At 39.3% G+C, this 19,453-nt stretch overlaps 1 protein-coding gene across 2 annotated transcripts in view; it reads left to right on the top strand.

Moving 5' to 3' along the window:
* The window catches only part of DGKI (diacylglycerol kinase iota), a 513,531-nt gene that overhangs the window by 295,276 nt on the left and 198,802 nt on the right, over positions 1-19,453 (top strand). For both annotated transcript variants that reach the window (XM_070788214.1, XM_070788213.1), the window contains exons 15-19: positions 3,121-3,199; positions 8,530-8,585; positions 9,732-9,794; positions 13,992-14,065; positions 16,310-16,421. In XM_070788214.1, the coding sequence (XP_070644315.1) occupies positions 3,121-3,199; positions 8,530-8,585; positions 9,732-9,794; positions 13,992-14,065; positions 16,310-16,421 (384 nt within the window). The remainder of the gene's footprint in view (positions 1-3,120; positions 3,200-8,529; positions 8,586-9,731; positions 9,795-13,991; positions 14,066-16,309; positions 16,422-19,453) is intronic.

Below are 19,453 nucleotides of genomic sequence, written 5' to 3'. Positions count from 1 at the left end.
TATCCAGTGATTCTGCACCATAGACTTCTAAAGATCAAGATTCCAAGTGCTTCTGTAGCGCAGGGAGCTATTCTCTGTCCTCAAATTCCACACCAGAAAGGAATATATCAGTTTTCTAATCTTTCAGATTCATTGCAAAGTCTTAAAACTATAAGGAGATTAAAAAAAAAAAAAAGTCATATGGCCTGAAAACATTAGGCACAGGGTCTTTCGATAGAAAGATACCATCTGAGATTTCTGGTCTGATAGCAAAAATTCCAATTTCATCACTTGTTTGGGATGCGAAGATACACCTAAATAAATGTTTGACTTAGTGTTTTTCCTTTAGTGATTAAACTTGTATCTCACAAACCAAGGGATATAATTATAAAAATGCTACTATAGAGCTTCAGGGGAAAATTCAGTTTTAAGTTCTGGCTTCAATTTCATATAAATCTGATAGGTTTCTGAGTAGCCACTTGTTTTCTATTCCTTTGCCTTTTTATTCCATGATAGTGTTTTCACATTTTTGTTGTGTAAGAATCTCCAGGCAGTGTGCCTCCGAAATGCAGATCACAAGGCCCTGTTCCCAGAGATTCTGATTAAGTAGATATAGGGTGAAGGCCCAGCATCCGTGTAGCATCCCTGCTCTACTGGATCACACCATTGGTTGAAGCCAGGATTTCATGGTGCTTCGGCCTTTGAATCCGGTATCATTTTAGACCAAACCAGTGCACCTTTCCTTGGAGAAGGAAATGGCAACCCACTCCAGTGTTCTTGCCTGGGAAATCCCATGAACAAAGGAGCATGGTGGGCTACAGTCCATGGGGTCGCAAAAGAGTCAGATACAACTTAGTAAACAACAGCAAATGCACCTTTGTTGATGAGCATCAAGATCCCAACCAATTGTGGTAGAAGCTCAAGTTACTTATTTGACTAAAATTGGTTAAAACATGTTTTGTCTTACCTTCATAGTGTTTTCCACCTAAACTGTGATCCAGAAACTAAGGTTTTTCGTAGTTATCATGATTGCTCAGTTGACCTTGAGTTCGTCAGGTCACAGTGTTGTTTAAGCAAGTATCGTCTTGGGATATAATATTTCTTTGTAATATATTTGACTTATAGAAACTGGGCATAAAACAGCTAAAGTACAAAGAAATGTGCCATATGGAAATGTTAAGGTCCTATCCCCACTCAACTTGGAATGGTTAGGCCCTCAATAGCAATCTCTATTTAATTCTCTTCCCAACAGCTTAAGAAATGGAAAGACTTCTTGATGCAGCCTGGGGACATTAATCCAGATAATTAAAGGGTTTCAAAAGTGGATTTGTAAGGAGATGTGTAGGAAATTGGGGCAATTTTTCCTGGAAAATATGAATAAGAACTCTTAAAACAGATTAAATTGTGATGTTATTTAGAGGATGGTGACCAGATGTTCTCCTACGTTATCAGCGGATGCTGAGACATGGGTTAGAATCGTAGCCAAAAGAACATAAATGGTAGAAATGAACATATCTGTGCTTTTGGCAGGATCACCAACCCTTGCTGTCATTCCTAAGGACTTGTATTTTCGTTTAAGTGCAGGAACTGGACATTCTCAAATGTGAAGCCAGGAGAGTGAGACATGTTTTGGCATTGCTCTGTGCGTTTAGTTTCTCTCCCTTCTCCAGTCACTTGTAACCACTTCTAAGGGCTGAGCTGACCTCTGAATCAGTACATGCTCTGAGTCAGCCTTCCATGGATGGGTTCATCCTTTGTTTCAATTTCTGTGTTTCTGTATTGTTAATAATCTCTCTCTTGCTCTCTTTCTGACTCTTCCTCTCATTTCATTTTTCTCTTACTGCAACAAGATTATTGCTCTAGTCAAAGAGAAAAATCTTACTAATCAAGGGGCATGGGAAACCCAGTAATTTTTGAAATCTTGAGGATAAACACTTATTTCTAATAGAAGAGGAGTGCATTTCTCTCTGGAGGATCAACCTGATCATTATCTGGAAACATCATGCAGGCTGAGATAATGTTTCCCCTCTGTTTACTTTAACATTTACCTTCCAATCTGAGTTGCAGAAGAAAAAGTGGAAGAACTACCATATGCCTTCTAGCATTTCCCACATGCTTTCCTAATTGTTCTAACGTTAAACCAAAGGCCTTCAGATCATGTCAGCTTTGTAATTTTAATGCAGGACTTCAGTCTACATAGTTCTCCCCTTTACTCAACTTGCAGCACTAACAGCCAGGGACCCAGAGGACTCTGGCAAGGAAAGCTGAGGCTTATGTATATTTCTATGTGTTTGTGTTTGCATATTTCATGGTCCTGTTAAAGATCTAAGAGTTAATAGAGTAAATAAAAATCTGAATACTAATAAACACACACACATATATTTTATTTCTAATTGGAGGATAATTGCTTTATGATGTTGTGCTGGTTTCTGCTGTACAACAGTGTGAATCAGCCTTAAGTAGACATGTGTCCCCTCCCTCCCATCCCATCCTACCCCTAGGTCGTCACAGAGCACCGAGCTGAGCTCCCTGTGCTATAGCAACTTCCCACTGGCTATTTGTTTTGCACATGGTAGTGTGTTTATGTCAGTACTACTGTCTTAACTAGCTTTTAGTTTTTCTCTAGGTTGAGAATAGTTAAATGGCTCCCACTGGCTTATTGCTTACATGACTTTTGTCAAAAATATATAGATTTTTAGAAAATAAGGCAAATTGTATTTATTTTCAGTTGCAATATTAATTTGCTGAACATAAGTTCTTCAAAAAATGTGCATCCACTGATTAAGAAGGTTAGATGTGATCCTTACAATTAAATTTATTTGCAGAGTTTGTTTAGTGAATCATCCCTTTTAACTGTTACAAATGTGCATCCCTCAGCCCTTAAGATTCTCGTGTTATACTATCCACAAGAATGATTCTCATTTAATAATTTGTGTTGTGTCTCTTGTTTCCTAAACTATTTAAAATTCTTGGGAGTATCCTATGAGTTGAGCTTTCCCTAAAGAATTAATTCAAAAATCCCTTGTTCCTTCTCTGTAGACCCCCCTGCGTTGGGTTGTGACTGGTCTTTCTCCCCGGGACTTGCCCCACAGACAGGTGTCTGGCTTTCAACTTTACCTCTGCCTTTGTTCGTCATTGCAGCTTCCTCTGAATGTTTTCAATAACTACTTCAGCCTCGGATTCGATGCGCACGTCACATTGGAGTTCCACGAATCCAGAGGTGAGGACAGCGTCCCTTTCCGTCTCCCAGGGAGGAAGTTTCCAGCGGGTGTTTTGCGGGTCCCCTTTTGTCTGCATATCACTTAAGTGCCCACAGTGTGCTTACTGCTCTTTCTCCATTTGAACTTTCATGGTGACCTTGGGAGCTCAATAAGATAGGAGCTTATTACAGATGTTACCCTGAAGCCTCATTGTTTAGGGTCTCAAAGACAGTAAAGATCAGGACCGGATGTGTGCTCCAGGACTCAGGACTGCCAATCTTTAGGTTTGACTAGAAACTAAAGTCAGTGAATGACCAAGAAGTGATTAAAAAAAAAAAAAAAAGAGGAAGAACAGTGACTAAAGAGCTAGTCAGGGAGGATTGATGCTGACTGAGAGTAATGAATACCATGTTCATGGAGAGGATCTAGAGATGGCGGTACCCAATAAATATACACAAAATGTTGAAACAGATTGGCTGATGTGTCTATACCAGAGGTGTGGACTTTTTAGAATCTGTTAGTCCATCTTTTTTGCATTAAGCAAAAAAGAAATCATTATTAATGATGAAAGGTATAATTACTCAAGCTATTCTTTTAATATAATTTATTTGGGGCTATACTGGACCTCCATCACTCCACAGGCTTTTCTCTAGTTGTGGTGAGCCAGGGCTACTGTCTAGTTGCAATGTGAGGGGGTTCTCGTTGCCGTGGCTTCTCTTGTTGCCTAGCATGGGCTCTAGGGTATGTGGACTTCAATAGCTGTGGCACCTGGGCTCAGTAGTTACGGCTCCTAGGCTCTAGAGAACAAGGTCAGTAGTTGCGGTGCACGGGCTTAGTTGCTCTGTGACATGTGGGATCTTCCCAGATCAAGAATCAAACCAGTGTCTCCTGCATTGGCAGATGGATTCTTTACCAGTGAATCACCAGGGAAGCCCATCAGGCTAATTTCTTTCTTTTTTTGCTGTTTTCTGTTTATTTGGGTTTTCCCCATGTTTTTACCTGGATAGTCAAGAAATCTCAAGCTTCACTGCAGGAGGAGGAGGAAGAAAGTGAGGCTTCATTTTCATTAGGGTCATATGTACTTATTTTTGTTGATAGATAGTGGCTGGAAGCCATGCAAACCACAGTTGAGACTCCAAACTGTTCTCTAACGCAGCTGCTCAGGGACTGTGACTTCATGACAAAGCTTGTATCATTTGCATCCGATACTTGCAGAGTGATTCAAAGCCTCATGAGAGCCATTCCAAAAAAAATAACCTTACATAGAATAACCTACTAGATATTAGTCAAAACATACAATAAATTGGGAATTATGCCAATCCATTTACATGGACTGGGTAATAAATACAAATCTCACTAAAGCAGAATCCTAAAAAATTCAATTGCAAAAAGTTTTTGGCATAGATACGAAATAGCCCATCAAATTGACATGGGACAGTTGCAGACTTTTATTACTATCTGTATTGTATTTCTTTTAGAAGGGACAATTAAAATGACATTCATTTTGAGACAGTTTATTATTGGCGTTTTCTGTGTAAATGCTTTTAGAATTACCAGTAGAAAAGAAAATAAGCAGTAAAGAAAGGCTGAACATTTTGATTCACTTTGTATGTAAATAATGCAAACCTTTGAATAATTTGATCAAAAAGAAAGTATATTGGACTTCCCAGCTAGGCCAGTGGTTAAGACTCCATGCTTCCAATGCAGAGGATGTGGGTTTGATCCCTGGTCAAGGAAGTCAGATCCAACATGCTGTGTGGTGCAGCCAAAAAATAAATTTTAAAAAGTGATTTTTAAAAGAAGAAGGTATATTTTATTTGATAGGAAAATAAATGCTGTTTTATTCCTCTCAAAGTGGCTAAGCCATGTCTGGCTGAACTGTTGGTAACAGAACATTTGGAATAAAAGTCAGAGATTTAATAGGATTGGTCATTTAATTGTCGGCTGGAATCTTGCCAGTACTTTACACTATTGCATTATGACAGTACTTGAGGAAGTACACTGAAAATACTCTAGTCCACTATTATCTAGTCATGGTAACAATGATTAAGGTTATCAGGTAGCAAAGCTAGGTCTCACTTTGCCATCTATGTGAATTAGATAGTCGTCTTTGGGGGACATGAAGAATATTAAACACATCAAACTTTTAGTCTGAGATTGGACACTTGAGTCATACCCTCATTGAAGTTGCTTATTATTCAGAGGATTTGAACCTTACACTACAAGGTCAAGGAAATACAATTATGACTCCTGAAGAGGCAGTATTTAAATTTGATTTGGGATTTGCTATTTTCTCTGAATATAAAGAGGCATGCAGATCAGCATGTTTCAAAGGATTATGAATGTTTCATGATTCATATGGTGAACTGACAGATTTCCTTGAAAAGGTGTTATTTTCGGTGGACTGCTAAATTTCACCATCACCATCACTGCAAAGGACACACTGCCAGGCTCTTGCCCAGGTGGTGAGACTCAGGCACAGTTGGCCTTTGAGAAACCCTGTCCAAGCTTCTCTATCTGTAACCTTCTTTTCCATCGTGAACCTCAGTGTGACATCTACTCATCATTCTAGATTCAAGTGTACTTGCCTCTGGAACACTTTTGATTTTCTCTGTGTGTGGACCCCACTCCCCCCTGCCACCCCCATTTCATCTTATATGGAGAAGGAAATGGCAACCCACTCCAGTATTCTTGCCTGGAAAATTCCATGGATGGAGGAGCCTGGCGGGCTACAGTCTGTGGAGTCATCTTATATAGACATCTTTTTATGGCATATACAGAGTGACATTTTTCATTTTCAGATCTGTCTTCCCCTCTTTAAACAACATAAGGGCAAAAGACTCTCTTATTTTTATCCTCCTGTGCCAAGTCCAGTGGCTGTCTCAAATGTCTGCTATAGGAATGGAATGTTAAATTGGAGAATAGGCTCATATACAAAAGACAAATAAAAGTAGAGGGAGTATATAGTAAGGGGAGGATGTATAGGCAGTGAGTAGTATGGGAGTTTGGTGGGGATTGTTGACAGAAGAAAAGTATCAGGGGAAAGTTTCCAGAAAGGGTAGGGGGGAATATGGTGGGAAATAAGGAAGGAATGTGATGTAGACAAGAAGTAAAATGGGTCAGGGCATTTCAGACAGGAAAGAAAAATAGAGAGGGACAAAGGAGCTTGTGATAAAGGTGGGTTAGATGACAAGTTACTACAGAGTGAAAGATTTTTGCCGTGGTGTTAGAAAAATGAAGATAATACTGGTAAAAATATTTGTCCTTAAGGTGCAGTGACTTTGAAAGAAAAGATTTTTATAACACATAGGATTTTAACTGAAGGTGACGCTGTCACTGTAGGCACAGATTTTGAAGTCATTTATGTATACATAACTGATGTCTTAAGATTGGGTTAATATCCAATGCAGATAATTTGGAAGATGTATGAGTTATATGGGCTTCCTAGGTGGCATTAGTGGTAAAGAACCTGCCTGGCAATGCAGGAGAGGTAAGAGACATGGGATTGGGGAGATTCCCTGGAGGAGGGTATGGCAATCCACTCCAGTATTCTTGCCTGGAGAATCCCATGAACAAAGGAGCCTGGTGGGCTCCAGTCCATGGGGTCACAAAGAGTTGGACACGGCTGAAGCAACTTAGCACGCACACATGAGTTATATGGCGTTCAAATTGTTTATTGGCTTTTATAAACCTAGCGTTAAACTTATATTTGCTAATATCTCCCTAATCGGCAAGACCAATTACAGATAAAAGTAGAGTTTTGGATTCCATTCTAATGGCACATATGTTATTATGCTGTACACAAAGATGGGATTAATATGTTAAAATAATGGAATGGATTATACCCAGGGTTTCGTCATCATTATAAACGGATTACATTCAGAGCCAAATCATTTAGATGATTTAGATGATGAGATTTGGCAAGTTTGAACTAATGAGATTTAGATGAGGTCTTTGGATTTTGAGTTGATGCTGTAATGGGAATGAGACCTTTTGGGACCTGGGAGGAAGTGAATGTGTTTTTCACATGTGAAGGATGTGAATTATAGGGGCCAGAAGGCAGGCTATTGTAGGTAAAATTTTGGTTTCTGTGAACTTTGCCATTTGGTGTCATGCTTGCCATTCAAATACAGGGTTGGGATTTGGACACTTGCAGCAAGTCAGCCAGCTGTCTGATGAGAAATGACTTGGAGAAAGAGCTATTCCTATAAAAAGGATAACAAATGAACAAAATAGCAGAAGATGAGCGTTGACAGTGGGTTCCTTTGGAATGTCTTGGAATTTTATCAGAAAGAGTGTAAGGAAATAGTATTTCATTTGGGGATTTATCATCCCTTGAATTCATGTGAACATTCTCTGATGAAGATTCTTATTTAATCTATTTATGGTCTTCAACCTATATAATGTCCAGGAACAAACACAAAATTAAACCGTTCTTAGTCAGAGCCTTTGCTGTCTTTTGCCCTGAGTCCATTCTGCAGGTCATCTGTATGTATCTATATCTGTCTGTATGTGCATGCTCACCTGTGTCTGACTCTTTGCAACCGCATGGACTATAGCCTCCCAGGCTCCTCTGGGAGGAAGGATTTCCCAGGCAAGAATGCTGGAGTGGGCTGTCATTTCCTTCTCCAGGGGATCTTCCCAACCTCGGGATCAAACTGCATCTCCTGCATTGGCAAGAAGATTCTTTACCACCGAGCCACCTGGAAGCTGCATAGATATACATACATATATATATATATATATATATATATATATATACATACATACAATATTTACATATCTTCACTAAATCAAATGGTTTTTCGAGGCCTGTCACAAACAAGAGGGTAGATGGTAGTTAGGAGTTCTTGCAAACTGTGACAGCAAATTCTTCATTGATTTTTATCCAGATTCCCTATATTAAATTTGAGCTCATACATAGTTTATGGAAGCTGTGCTCCATGGAGGTCAAAGCAGACAATGGACCCTCTCCCTTCTCCCTTCGCTGCTCCTCTATTTTGAATAGAGTCCAGAGTGTCTCAGCCTTTAATGTGCATGGGAATCACCTGGAGAACTTGTTAAACCAGATTCCTAGACCAGACCCCAGCCCCCAGACATTCTAATTCAGTAGGATTAGGGTGGAGCCTAATATTTTGCATGTCTCAGTTGATATTGCCACTGATGACAGTTTGGGGCTACATTTTGTATCCCTGGGCTATTGTGCCAACTGCCTATAACTGAGGGAAACACGATAATGAAGCTGTTGGTTCCTTGGGATGGGGAGGGACAGAGAGAACGTGGAGTAGCTAATCTAACTCACTACTTCTAATGAAGTCTGTGTAACAAAACCACCTTTTCCCTTTCACAGAAGCAAATCCAGAGAAATTCAACAGTCGTTTTCGAAATAAAATGTTCTATGCAGGGGTAAGTATACATTTCATTTTTTAATGATTACATGTGATTTATACTAATTTACTGATGGTAATAGAGATGTTAATATACTATGCTAATAATTACATACACATCACAGATGTTTACATGTGTGTCTATGTATGTGTGTGTGTACTCAGTCATGTCCAACTCTTTGTGACCTCATGGACTGTAGCCCGCCAGGCTCTTCTGTCCATGGGATTCTTCAGGCAAGAATACTGGAATAGGTTGCTATTTCCTTCTCCAGGGGAATATTCCCAACCCAGGGATCAAACCCAGGTCTCCTGCATGGCAGGCAGATTTTCTACCACTGTACCACCCAGCAAGCCCTATGTTTATATAGAGTTAATGCTTAATGTGTTGGTTGAAGAATAAAAGTAAGGGTATATTTCTTAAGTCAGTTGGCAGAGAGTTCATTATCTTTGAACTTTAAAGCCCGCACGCTGAGTGGGAATGATAGTCAAGAAGTGGTGTGAAAAGCAAACATCAAAGTCAAGCTAGAGAACTGGAAAATTAGGTAGACTGAAAGATGTATGGCAAGTCTTGGGTAAGAATGTAGTTTTCACAAGGGTATGTATCCTATGCATTGACATTTGGATGCAAAATTAAGAGACCATGGAGAGTTTTTTCATGGAAGCATAAAGGAAATAAACGGGCACCCTTCTTTTTACTTCTTCTCAGGGACAGCCCTGGATGTGAATGGCTAGAAAGAAAAAAAAAAAAGAGGGCCTCCAAAATACTAATTTTTAAAGTGCACTTAAGTTTATACCACTGGATAGAGGGGATTAAAGTAAAAAAGAGGCGAAACAAGACAGTCTCAGTGGAGAGTTAAAGATTTTATCAGCATCTACTGGATGAACAGGAAGGTCAGGAAAGGCCGTCAGATCTCCAAACTGACCCTTGAAATTACCTATATTTTCTCTCTCCTACTGCTATCTTAAATTTTATGATGTTACATTTTGAAAACAAAGAGAAAGATTTCAACTTGACAGCCTCTGCACTACTTTACTCTAGAGAATTCGTTTTATATTTTGTATTTTTGCATAACTCAGAATTCCTAGGACCTATCTATCACAGAAGCAGGGCTTTGGCATAACTGTGTAATGAAGCATTTTTTTTCTTTCTTTCCTTGTGGTATAGGCAGCTTTTTCTGATTTCCTACAGAGAAGCTCTAGAGATTTATCCAAACATGTTAAAGTTGTCGTAAGTATTGCACGTGTTGACTCATTTCGCTTTGAATGTAAATATCATGTCCCTAACGTAAACCCCAAATACCAGTTTATGTACTCAATCAGCGGGCTGCATAGAACTTGAACTGAATTGAGTGTGGTGTGTTCAGCCAACATTTAGGAGCATTAAGTTATGTGTTAGGCACTGAACAGAGGATGAAGTTAAATAAGATGGATGGATTTTGCTCCTGAAAAAACTCATGGTTTGGTCATGCTGAAGGGCACCTAACTCATGGCAGAACATTAGAATAAATGTTGCTATTCGACTGTTTGTGTCATATGCTGGTGGCACAAAAGGAGAAATGCAAACTTCCCCTGGTGTAGTCAGGGAAGTCATCAAAGCGAGGATGTTGAGCTGGGTCTTGAAGTAGAAATAGATGTTCACCAAACAACTAGCTTTATTCCCAGGCTATCTGAAGAGTCTTCATTTTAGAAAAATACTTTGATTTTAGTATTTTGTGGTCACTTACTCTCTAGCCTGGTCAAGGTCCCTTACCACTTAGGAGTTTTTCTGGCTGCTGTTTACTTCTGAATCTCTGTCTCAAGTTGGGGGATACTCATCTTGGAGGCAAGGGAGATGGGAAGTCATTTTTTTCTCTAAGAGATATATTTTAAAATAGCATATCATTAATTATTAAGAAAGATAAAGTGTTTCCTTGAAGTAAACAAGTTGAAAGAGGGAATGAGCATGACTGCTGCACATACCTGTATAAGTAAAGTGAAACATGAAACACAGAAAAATATACACATGAGGAAAAAGAAATGGGAATACAGCGATGCTTGGATTTACTGTGGAATGGATAAAGAATAGCATTTGTGACAGAAGGGGGTAGGATAAAAGGTATACATGCAAATAGAGAAAAATATATGACCTTAAACTAATGGATTTATAGAGGAATACAGAGGAGCCTAAAATAAATATTCAATTTTCTTGACACCAATAAACCACATACAAGACACAAATCTCCTAAATCATTTGAAACAAAGACATTACTACTAACAGCCTTTGGCATCGCTTTCAGATGTTTCAGTTCTCATAAAATACTAATGAAAAGCTAGTATCCTTTAGTTGTAGCAACTCTTGAAAACTGGAATATTGCCTTTTTAAATCTAGATACGAGAAAGAGACATAGTCCATTCAACTGTGAAAATCTTAATTTTGATAAAACGATGGTTATTTAAGTAGCAGCAACCTTGCCTGAGACTTAACCTTTTTCTTCTGTGGGGGCCTGCAAATAGCCAAAAATAAACTTTCCTTCTTGTCCCAGTATTTTTTTGCATTATTGGGAACATTGTAGCACCTGCCTGGAGAGCCAGTGAGTGGAGGGCAGTGACTATATTGAATGGTGTTCACTGTCTAACTCAGCTGGGTGGAAATTAAACTCCGTGTGTCTCCACACCACTGGAGAGCTTTTCTCCCCCATCTGGCAGTCTTCCTGTTGAGAAATGTCTCAGGCATGGGTGGCCATAGAACAGGGATTAAAAAAAGCCTGCAGAGAGGCCAAAGTGGCAGCCGGAAACTTAAAAAAGGTTTGATATCAGCCAGTAGGTATAATATTCCAGGTGGATTGGTCTGTGTAATCATCTTTTATTTATGAAGAGAAAAAAAAAAACAGTAGAAACTAAGTCTTAACAATTGGGATTCAGGTTTGTCTATATGACTAAAAGCACATGCATTTGAAACAACAATTACCATTGTGCTATGACACAGAAATATACAAGGGTGTTTCTACAATTACATCACTGAGAGTGAGACTGAAAAGATGGGAAGTCAGAGCAAATAGATGTACACATAACAGCAGACTATCTTATCTTTGCCACGGGGTGAAGTCAGTGTTTCTGATGTAATAGTTAATAATCTAATCTCACAGAAATACAAAATATGTGCACAAATACTATACACACACACACACACACACACACACACACACACACACACACACACCCAGAGGATAGTAACAAAAACCTGCATACATCCTTCTTTTGTTCTACTGCACATGTGTTCTTGTTTCGATTAATCCACATGGGAGCTTGTACACAGGAAGATTTTTTTGTTTGGAAATATTTTCCTTTGTGTGTTTGAAGTAGGGAGAAAGTTGAAAACTGCAGTCCTAAAGAGTTGTGAAGTTTAAATGCAATAATATATAGGAAAATTTTGTAAAATATTATGAGGCGTGCATCTTCATAGAATTTGCTGAGTTTCTAGAATCACTATTTTTTTCAGGTGGAAAAAGTAGAAAATTAAAAAAAAATAATTCTGTTCTAAATAAAGTAATATATAAGTATAGGATTTTTGCTGTAATGCAACAGAGCTGCTTTGCATACTATTAAGATATCACATGCTATGTTTTTTTTTTTTTTGAAAGTTTTAGTTGCTTACAACACTCAGTTTTGATCATTTAAGACATCTACATTTTTTCTTCACTGGTAGAGCCATCTATCAACTCAAGTCCTTAAATTGGGAGACCTTATGTGTGTTTAAGATTTTGAAAGTGTGAAAACACCTTCGATCAATGTCTAGAACTTCATTCCAATCTAAATAACATTTGAGAATACTTTGCTTATTTAGGATTATAAGATTTCCCAGAAAGAGTTTTTGAGAATGTTCATGAAAACTAGTCTGTGTTAAGATCAGCTGGGAGGAGGAGAATGAAACAACCTTGATGGCTAGCAGAGTCATCGTAACCTGGATTGCAAGTCCCTCTGAAGAAAACTTCAGAAATTTGCAAGGATCCTGGGAATGCTTTAACCCTGTCTCCCAAGGAGAAGACGGGGGGTGGGGGTGGGGTACATTCTGTGATGAGGGTGTGAGGAGAGCAGATAAAAAGCAGGCTTTATACCTTTGACATCAAGAGGCCTAGAGTCCTGGCCAGAGTGCTCCTCTTTTGACGTTTGTCACCAGTGGGAAATGAGAAAGGGAAACGAAAAGCTTCTTCCTTGAGCAGTCAGAGGATGCTCTTGAGGAAAGCACTAACCAGTCAGGCAAAGTGAAAGTGCTGGTTGCTCAGTCATGTCTGACTCTACGACCCATGGACTGTAGCCCGCCAGGCGGCTCTGTCCATGGAGATCGCCAGGAAAGAATACTGGAGTGGGTAGCCATTCCCCTCTCCAGAGGATCTTTCTGACCCAGGGCTTGAACCCAGGTCTCCTGCATTGCAGGCAGATTCTTTACCATCTGAGCCACCAGGGAAGCCCCAAGTGGGTCAGGGAAACCACACACAAAGGTATTGAGGCCAAGCCAGCCTGAGGCCCTTGAAACCCAAAGTCACATCCCGAACCAATGAAATGGTTCCTCTCAGAAGACCAGTCGCAGTCTATAAGAGATTACACTGATAAGAGTAAATCACTAATGGAGATAATGCTAATTTATAATAGATAGTTAGAAAAAAAAACATGCAGGATATATTCCTTTCAAACTTCTTTCAAAATATTACATTGAACATTTTCAAAAGACAAATTATCTCAAAAAGCAAGGAAAATAAATGGTCATATGCATGACTATTTTTGAATCAGATGATGGTGGTAGAGATTACTATGGCTTCACCTTGAGGCTTTGTCCTTTTGTTAAGTGTTCATAAATCTTTTAAGGATTTACTGCATAGCACAGGGAACTATATTCAATATCTTGCAATCCCTGGTGGCTCAGTTGGTAAAGAGTCTGCCTGCAGTGCAGGAGACCCAGGTTCGATCCCTGGGTTAGGAAGATATCTCCTGGAGAAGAAAATGGCAACCCACTTCAGTATTCTTGCCTGGGAAATCCCATGGACAGAGGAGCCTAGTGGGCTACAGTCCATAGGGTCGCAAAAGTCAGACACGACTTAGCGACTAAACCTACTTACCTACCTAAATCTTTTAATTTTGATACTACAAGCCTAAGTATCTAATCACAGTCCAACGTTAAGAATAATGAGAGTTCCTTGGATTGTGAGACCAGAGAAAAACATTTTGGTCAAATGGCAGCTTTGTTTTTACATGAAGTCAAAGCAAAACCAAGCCCTGAACTCTGGAGCCGGGAAAGTTAGAATAAATTTTCAGTCACAGTAATGGCCATCGACGCCAGCAACAGACAAAGACAAGGGTGAGACTTTGGTACCTGTTCTTGTCGGCTACGTTGGCTCGTAGACTTGCACCTGCTTCAAAACCCTTGCTTTTTCTGCTTTGATTGTTGCAGTGTGATGGGACCGATCTTACCCCAAAGATCCAGGAACTGAAGTTCCAGTGTATAGTATTTTTAAATATACCCAGGTAAGCCCTGTTCTTATTGTCTTCCTTGGTTTGATGTGAACTCTGTTTGACCTAAGGTTCTCTGCTCTCATGATGGAAAATTTCCAGGTACAAGCGGTGAAAAATAGTTACTTTAATGACTTACTAAGAGTCTCCAGGCCTGATCGTTTTCTCTCCTACTTGCTTTGTTTAATGTTCTCTATGGTATTTTTTCATGTATGTGGTATAGCATGCATGGTGTATACTTACCCATGCTTAAGAAGCCCAGGCAGCCCTCTGGACTGAGACATTTTAATGTAATTCCCAATTACGGACCCCTCCACCCTGTCACCCTCCCCAGGAATGATGGACTTGCATAAATACGTGTTCTTAGTTTCCCAAAAGCTATTAGGAAACCTTCCAGCCTGATTTCAGCATGGAATTCATTCAAAATCGTTGCCAGATGATTGCTTTGAAAAAATAGGATCAATTAGAGCAGCATTTTCTAGCCAGAATGTCAGCTTTCTTTGGTGCTATTATATACCTCAGGAGAAAGGGGTATTTAAGATTAACTAGTCTCAAAATAAGCACATTTCTCAGTGGGCTTAAATTCAGATTCTAGGCTCCCAAGCCAAGATTTGAAAGGGATGGATCCCTGACTCTTTGTTATTTGCAAACCAGACAACTCAGACACAAAAATCCACAAGTAAGTTCTATTTAGACTGAATTTGGTTGAAATGAGAAGTGTATGTAAATCTATGTCTGGGAAAGCATAGTCTCCTGGTGACTTTTGGCCATGCTCAGTTTAGCCCCTTACAACCTATTCCAGAAGTATTTTCATCTTAGTCGGTGAAGTAGGGGACCTAGATTCTCAGGAAACATTGTTCGTTAGCTTGCTTTAATTTTCTTTTCTTCTCCTTATTCCTCTTCTTGCTCCTTCCCATATCCCCTCTGGACTTTGTTTATTCTACTTTTCAGTGTCCCTGACTTCCCCTTCCCTTTCTGATCTCACATCTTTGTCTCATCCTTTTTTTACTCCTCTGTCTTCAGTTACTGTTCCCCCATCCTGGGGTACTCATTGTCTTAATTATGTATTTACTGCTGATGCTTACCCAGCTCGATTCTCTCTTCCTCTCTTACTGGCATGTATATGTCTCCCTCCAAGACCAAATTCTGACACCACCTATTGATAACTCATGGGATGTCATAGAAAGTAGGCCTGTGTGAATTATAGGGTAAGAAACACACACACACACACACACACACACACTATTGATACTATGTATAAAATAGATAACTAATGAGAATCTACCGTACACCACAGGGGACTCTACTTAAAGCTCTGTGGTAACCTAAATGGGAAGAAAGTCTGAAAAAGAGGGGATTGCTGTTGTTGTTCATCACTCAGTTGTGTCTGACTCTTTGTGACCCCATGGACTGCAGCACACAGGCTTCGCTGTCCTTCACCATCTGCCAGAGCTTGCTCAAACTCATGTCCATTGACTCAGTGATGCCATCCAACCATCTCGTCCTCTGTGGTCCCCTTCTCCTCCTGCTTTCAATCTTTCCCAGCATCAGGGTCTTTTCTAATGAGTCGACTCTTCCCATCAGGTGGCCCAAGTATTGGAGCTTCAGCATCAGTCCTTTTAATGAGTATTCAGGATTGATTTTCCTTAGGATTGACTGGTTTGATCTCTTTGAACTCCAAAGGGAAAAAAGAGGGGATGGATATATACTATAGCTGATTCTCTTTGCTGTGCAGTAGAAACTAACACTACATTGTAAAACAACTATACTCCAATAAAAATTTAAAAATAAAAAGTTGACAATTAGTAGAAAATTGGACACCATGGGGTGCTTTTGTCCCTATACATGTATTACATATATTCTATACATGTAAGTGTATAGAATAAGGTCAGTCGCAAGCAGGTTTTAGCCTCGTGTTTTAACTTATTATTGAATGATAAAGAAACTAATTGAAAATTTTGCATATCATTTTATCAGATATAGATCAGCCATACCATCAGTTTGTAAAGCAAATGAAAATAAAGCTTCTTAGCACTTAGTTCGTGCTGTTATAACCCAAATTTTGACCCATTTTCATAAATTGATACTTGGAGGGGAAGGGGATAAACCCATTTTCTTTTCTGTTGGGAGACATGAACCAAGAGTAGAAAGCCATTCTTTTGTGAAATCAACATCAGATCAAACTATAAATTATTACCTGATGATGATCACGAGAAGACTGGCACAAACTCTAATTCTAATTTTACTCTTCTCTTGCAGATATTGTGCTGGCACAATGCCCTGGGGGAACCCAGGAGATCACCATGACTTTGAACCTCAGCGTCATGATGATGGTTATATTGAAGTCATTGGGTTCACCATGGCATCTTTGGTGAGCAATACATCTGTTTTACTGAAGTAAACTGTGTTTTAGTCACAATGAGAGTTTATTCATTTTACAAGATTTTGGTATAATGTTGTCTCCTGGCTTATCAACTTATAAGCTGTATGCAATGTAGAGTTGCTAGGGGAAGCCAAAAGCAAAAAGTCATTCTTTGTGTCACTAAAAAAAGTTGATGCGTATTTGTTTGAACTTCAAAGGTAAATGAATATTATGTTAGTTTTCCTGATATTTTCTATCAGAATGAAATGTAAAGTTTGTATGTTAATTACATACCATTATGCCACAAACATATCCCAACAATGATGTAGAAATCTTGCCATTTGATACTTTGTTGGTTCATGGAGGACTCAAGTTTAGATAAAAAAGAACATGGTTATTTGCATTCATCTCCATTTTACCCACTTAAGCATAAAATGGGCATCTACATTATCATAGAATATCTGAATATAGAAAGACTTCTCACGACATTAATGAATATTCACTTACCAGTTTTGAGATCACTTTGCATTTTAATTTTGGTTCCTGGCATTAGACATGTAAGTGTATAGAATAAGGTCAGTCGCAAGCAGGTTTTAGCCTCGTGTTTTAACTTATTATTGAATGATAAAGAAACTAATTGAAAATTTTGCATATCATTTTATCAGATATAGATCAGCCATACCATCAGTTTGTAAAGCAAATGAAAATAAAGCTTCTTAGCACTTAGTTCGTGCTGTTATAACCCAAGGCTAGAAAGTTGTATTTCTTGTTCTAAACAACCTAAAACAACTCTCTCTTTCATCCATCTCATGGATTTCAAGTGACTTTTCCTCTATCACCTTGAATTGGTGAGATTTAACAGAATAAACTCTTGTGATTATTGAAAAGAATGTCCATCTCCTGAGATGGTGATGTTGCTCATTACATTTGATGTGTCTAGAATGAAATGGTCATTAAGTGTAAAAGATTGGTCTGGGAATGATCTAATTTTCAAGATCATACATAGCTCATATGTAACTCTTTCTTTCCAAAGTCTTTATGTTAATTATAGATAAAGACTCAGCCAAGAGCAAATAAGAATAAGTCCAGTTAGGGTATGTACAAGGAAGAATGTTTGGAGGTGCCCGAGAAAGTCACAAACCTGGTCGTGTGTTATTTTGCTCATTCATTTATTCACGAATCCAGTGAACATGTATTGAATTTTTTTTGCCATGAGAGTTTCCTAGTCCTGGCTGTGCTGTAGAAGGCTGTCAAGGAATGGCTAAAAGAAAATGATCCCTTACCTAGGCCTGCAAGGGCAGGGAGAATATGAGACACTTTCCCATTGCTCTCAAGATCACAAACTAAATCTTTACTGCAAAATTGAGTTCCTTTCCAAATCTCCATCCTTTACCACTGCCCTCTGTGCTTTCTAGCTTGTTGCCTCTCAAGTCAACTGGACATCCTTTGCTTCTTTGTACCATAGGACCATTGCATATGCTGCCCATCTCCAATGTGCTTTACCTCTTCCTCTTATGTAACTTTTCAGTCTATATCTGTGTTAGATTCTGTTTAGAAGTCTTTCTTTGGTTTGGGTTGTTTCTGCTTACAGTTATATAATGAAAGTCTGAACAAGAAGGGGAAGGCAGAGTGAAACTGGGTAATTAGAGGAGAATTCAATGGATGGACTCTTACAAGTAGTGCCCTAGGTTTATGAGAAGTGATGATGGACGGTGGTATTCCTGAGCTGAAGATGCAAAGGCAAGGAAGCAGTCAGCTGTACCAGAAAAAGAAGGACATAGGAAGGACCACCTGGTAGGCATAGTGTTTGCTAAGTGAAAGCAGTCATCCTGTGCCAGCCTGTCAGGGAGGGAGCCAGAGACATCAGTACAGTTCTTGCTCTCCAGCCACTACACAGTCTAACTGGATCAGTTTCACAGGGCAGGGAAGGGGTGGAGTGTCGGGTGGGAATGGCAGCTGACTGGTATCCATCAGTCTAGTGTATCGCCGGTCCACTGCAGAGAACCTGAGACTTGTAATTGGCAATAAGAAATGTGACAGATGAATGAATTTTGCCAGGTGAAGAAGGATGGGACTTGGCAGTCTTGAAAAAGGGAAATGTACAGACACTTGGTAGTCTGAGAGAGCATAGTCTTCTGTGCAGACTACAGTCAGTTTTATGTAGCTTATAAAGAGGTGAAGAGAGAAAGTGATGCAGATGGTCCTGGAGAGGCAGGCAGGGGTGATATCACAAAGTGCACTAGAGAATTTACCTAGAAGTTTTGACTTTGGGGCATCAGTAAAGTGTGTGTGCAAAATAAATATTTGTTATGGGGAAAGTTCACTGGAGAAACTGACAGCATATTGAACTCTAATTCACTATCACCAAGTCTCATGCATGCGTGTGTGGAAAGTCGCTTCAGCTGGGTCCGACTCTGCAACCATATGGACTGTAGCCCTCCAGGCTCCTCTGCCCATGGGATTCTCCAGGCAAGAATACTGGAGTGGGTTGCCGTGCCCTTCACCAGGGTCTCTTCCCAACCCAGGGATTGAACCCATGTCTCTTATGTCTCCTGCATTGGCAGGTGTCGCTTAACCTATTATCAATTCATGTGCAATCTTATTTCTGTCTCCAACTATGGTCTCCTCTCTCACATTATTTTGAACTAAATCTAAGATATTATATAATTTTACCCATAAATATCTCTGAATATGTTTTTTAAAAAATAAGACTTCCTTTAATGGATACAATCATACCATCTCAAAAACAATAGCATCTTAATATTACTAAATATCTACTCAGTGCTCAATTTCTAATTGTCTTGCAGATGTCATCTGTTTTCTCTTGCTCTGTTCATTTGCATCAGGATTCAAATAAAGTACATTCATGGTGATTAGTTGTTATGACTCTTAAGTCTTTGTAGCACCCATCTCTCTCTTTTCTTTTTTTTCATTTATCTATTAACAAGACCAGGCTGTTTGTCCTGTGAAGTTTCCCTGAGTCTGAACTGTGCTGAAAATGTCCACAGAGTCTCAATAATGTGCTCTTCTCTTTTACTTGT

The sequence above is a fragment of the Bos indicus genome, chromosome 4, assembly GCF_029378745.1.
Source record: "Bos indicus isolate NIAB-ARS_2022 breed Sahiwal x Tharparkar chromosome 4, NIAB-ARS_B.indTharparkar_mat_pri_1.0, whole genome shotgun sequence".
Classification (NCBI taxonomy): Eukaryota; Metazoa; Chordata; class Mammalia; order Artiodactyla; family Bovidae; genus Bos; species Bos indicus.
The sequence above is the reverse complement of the archived record's forward strand: the minus strand, read 5'-3'. Positions and strand labels throughout refer to the sequence as shown.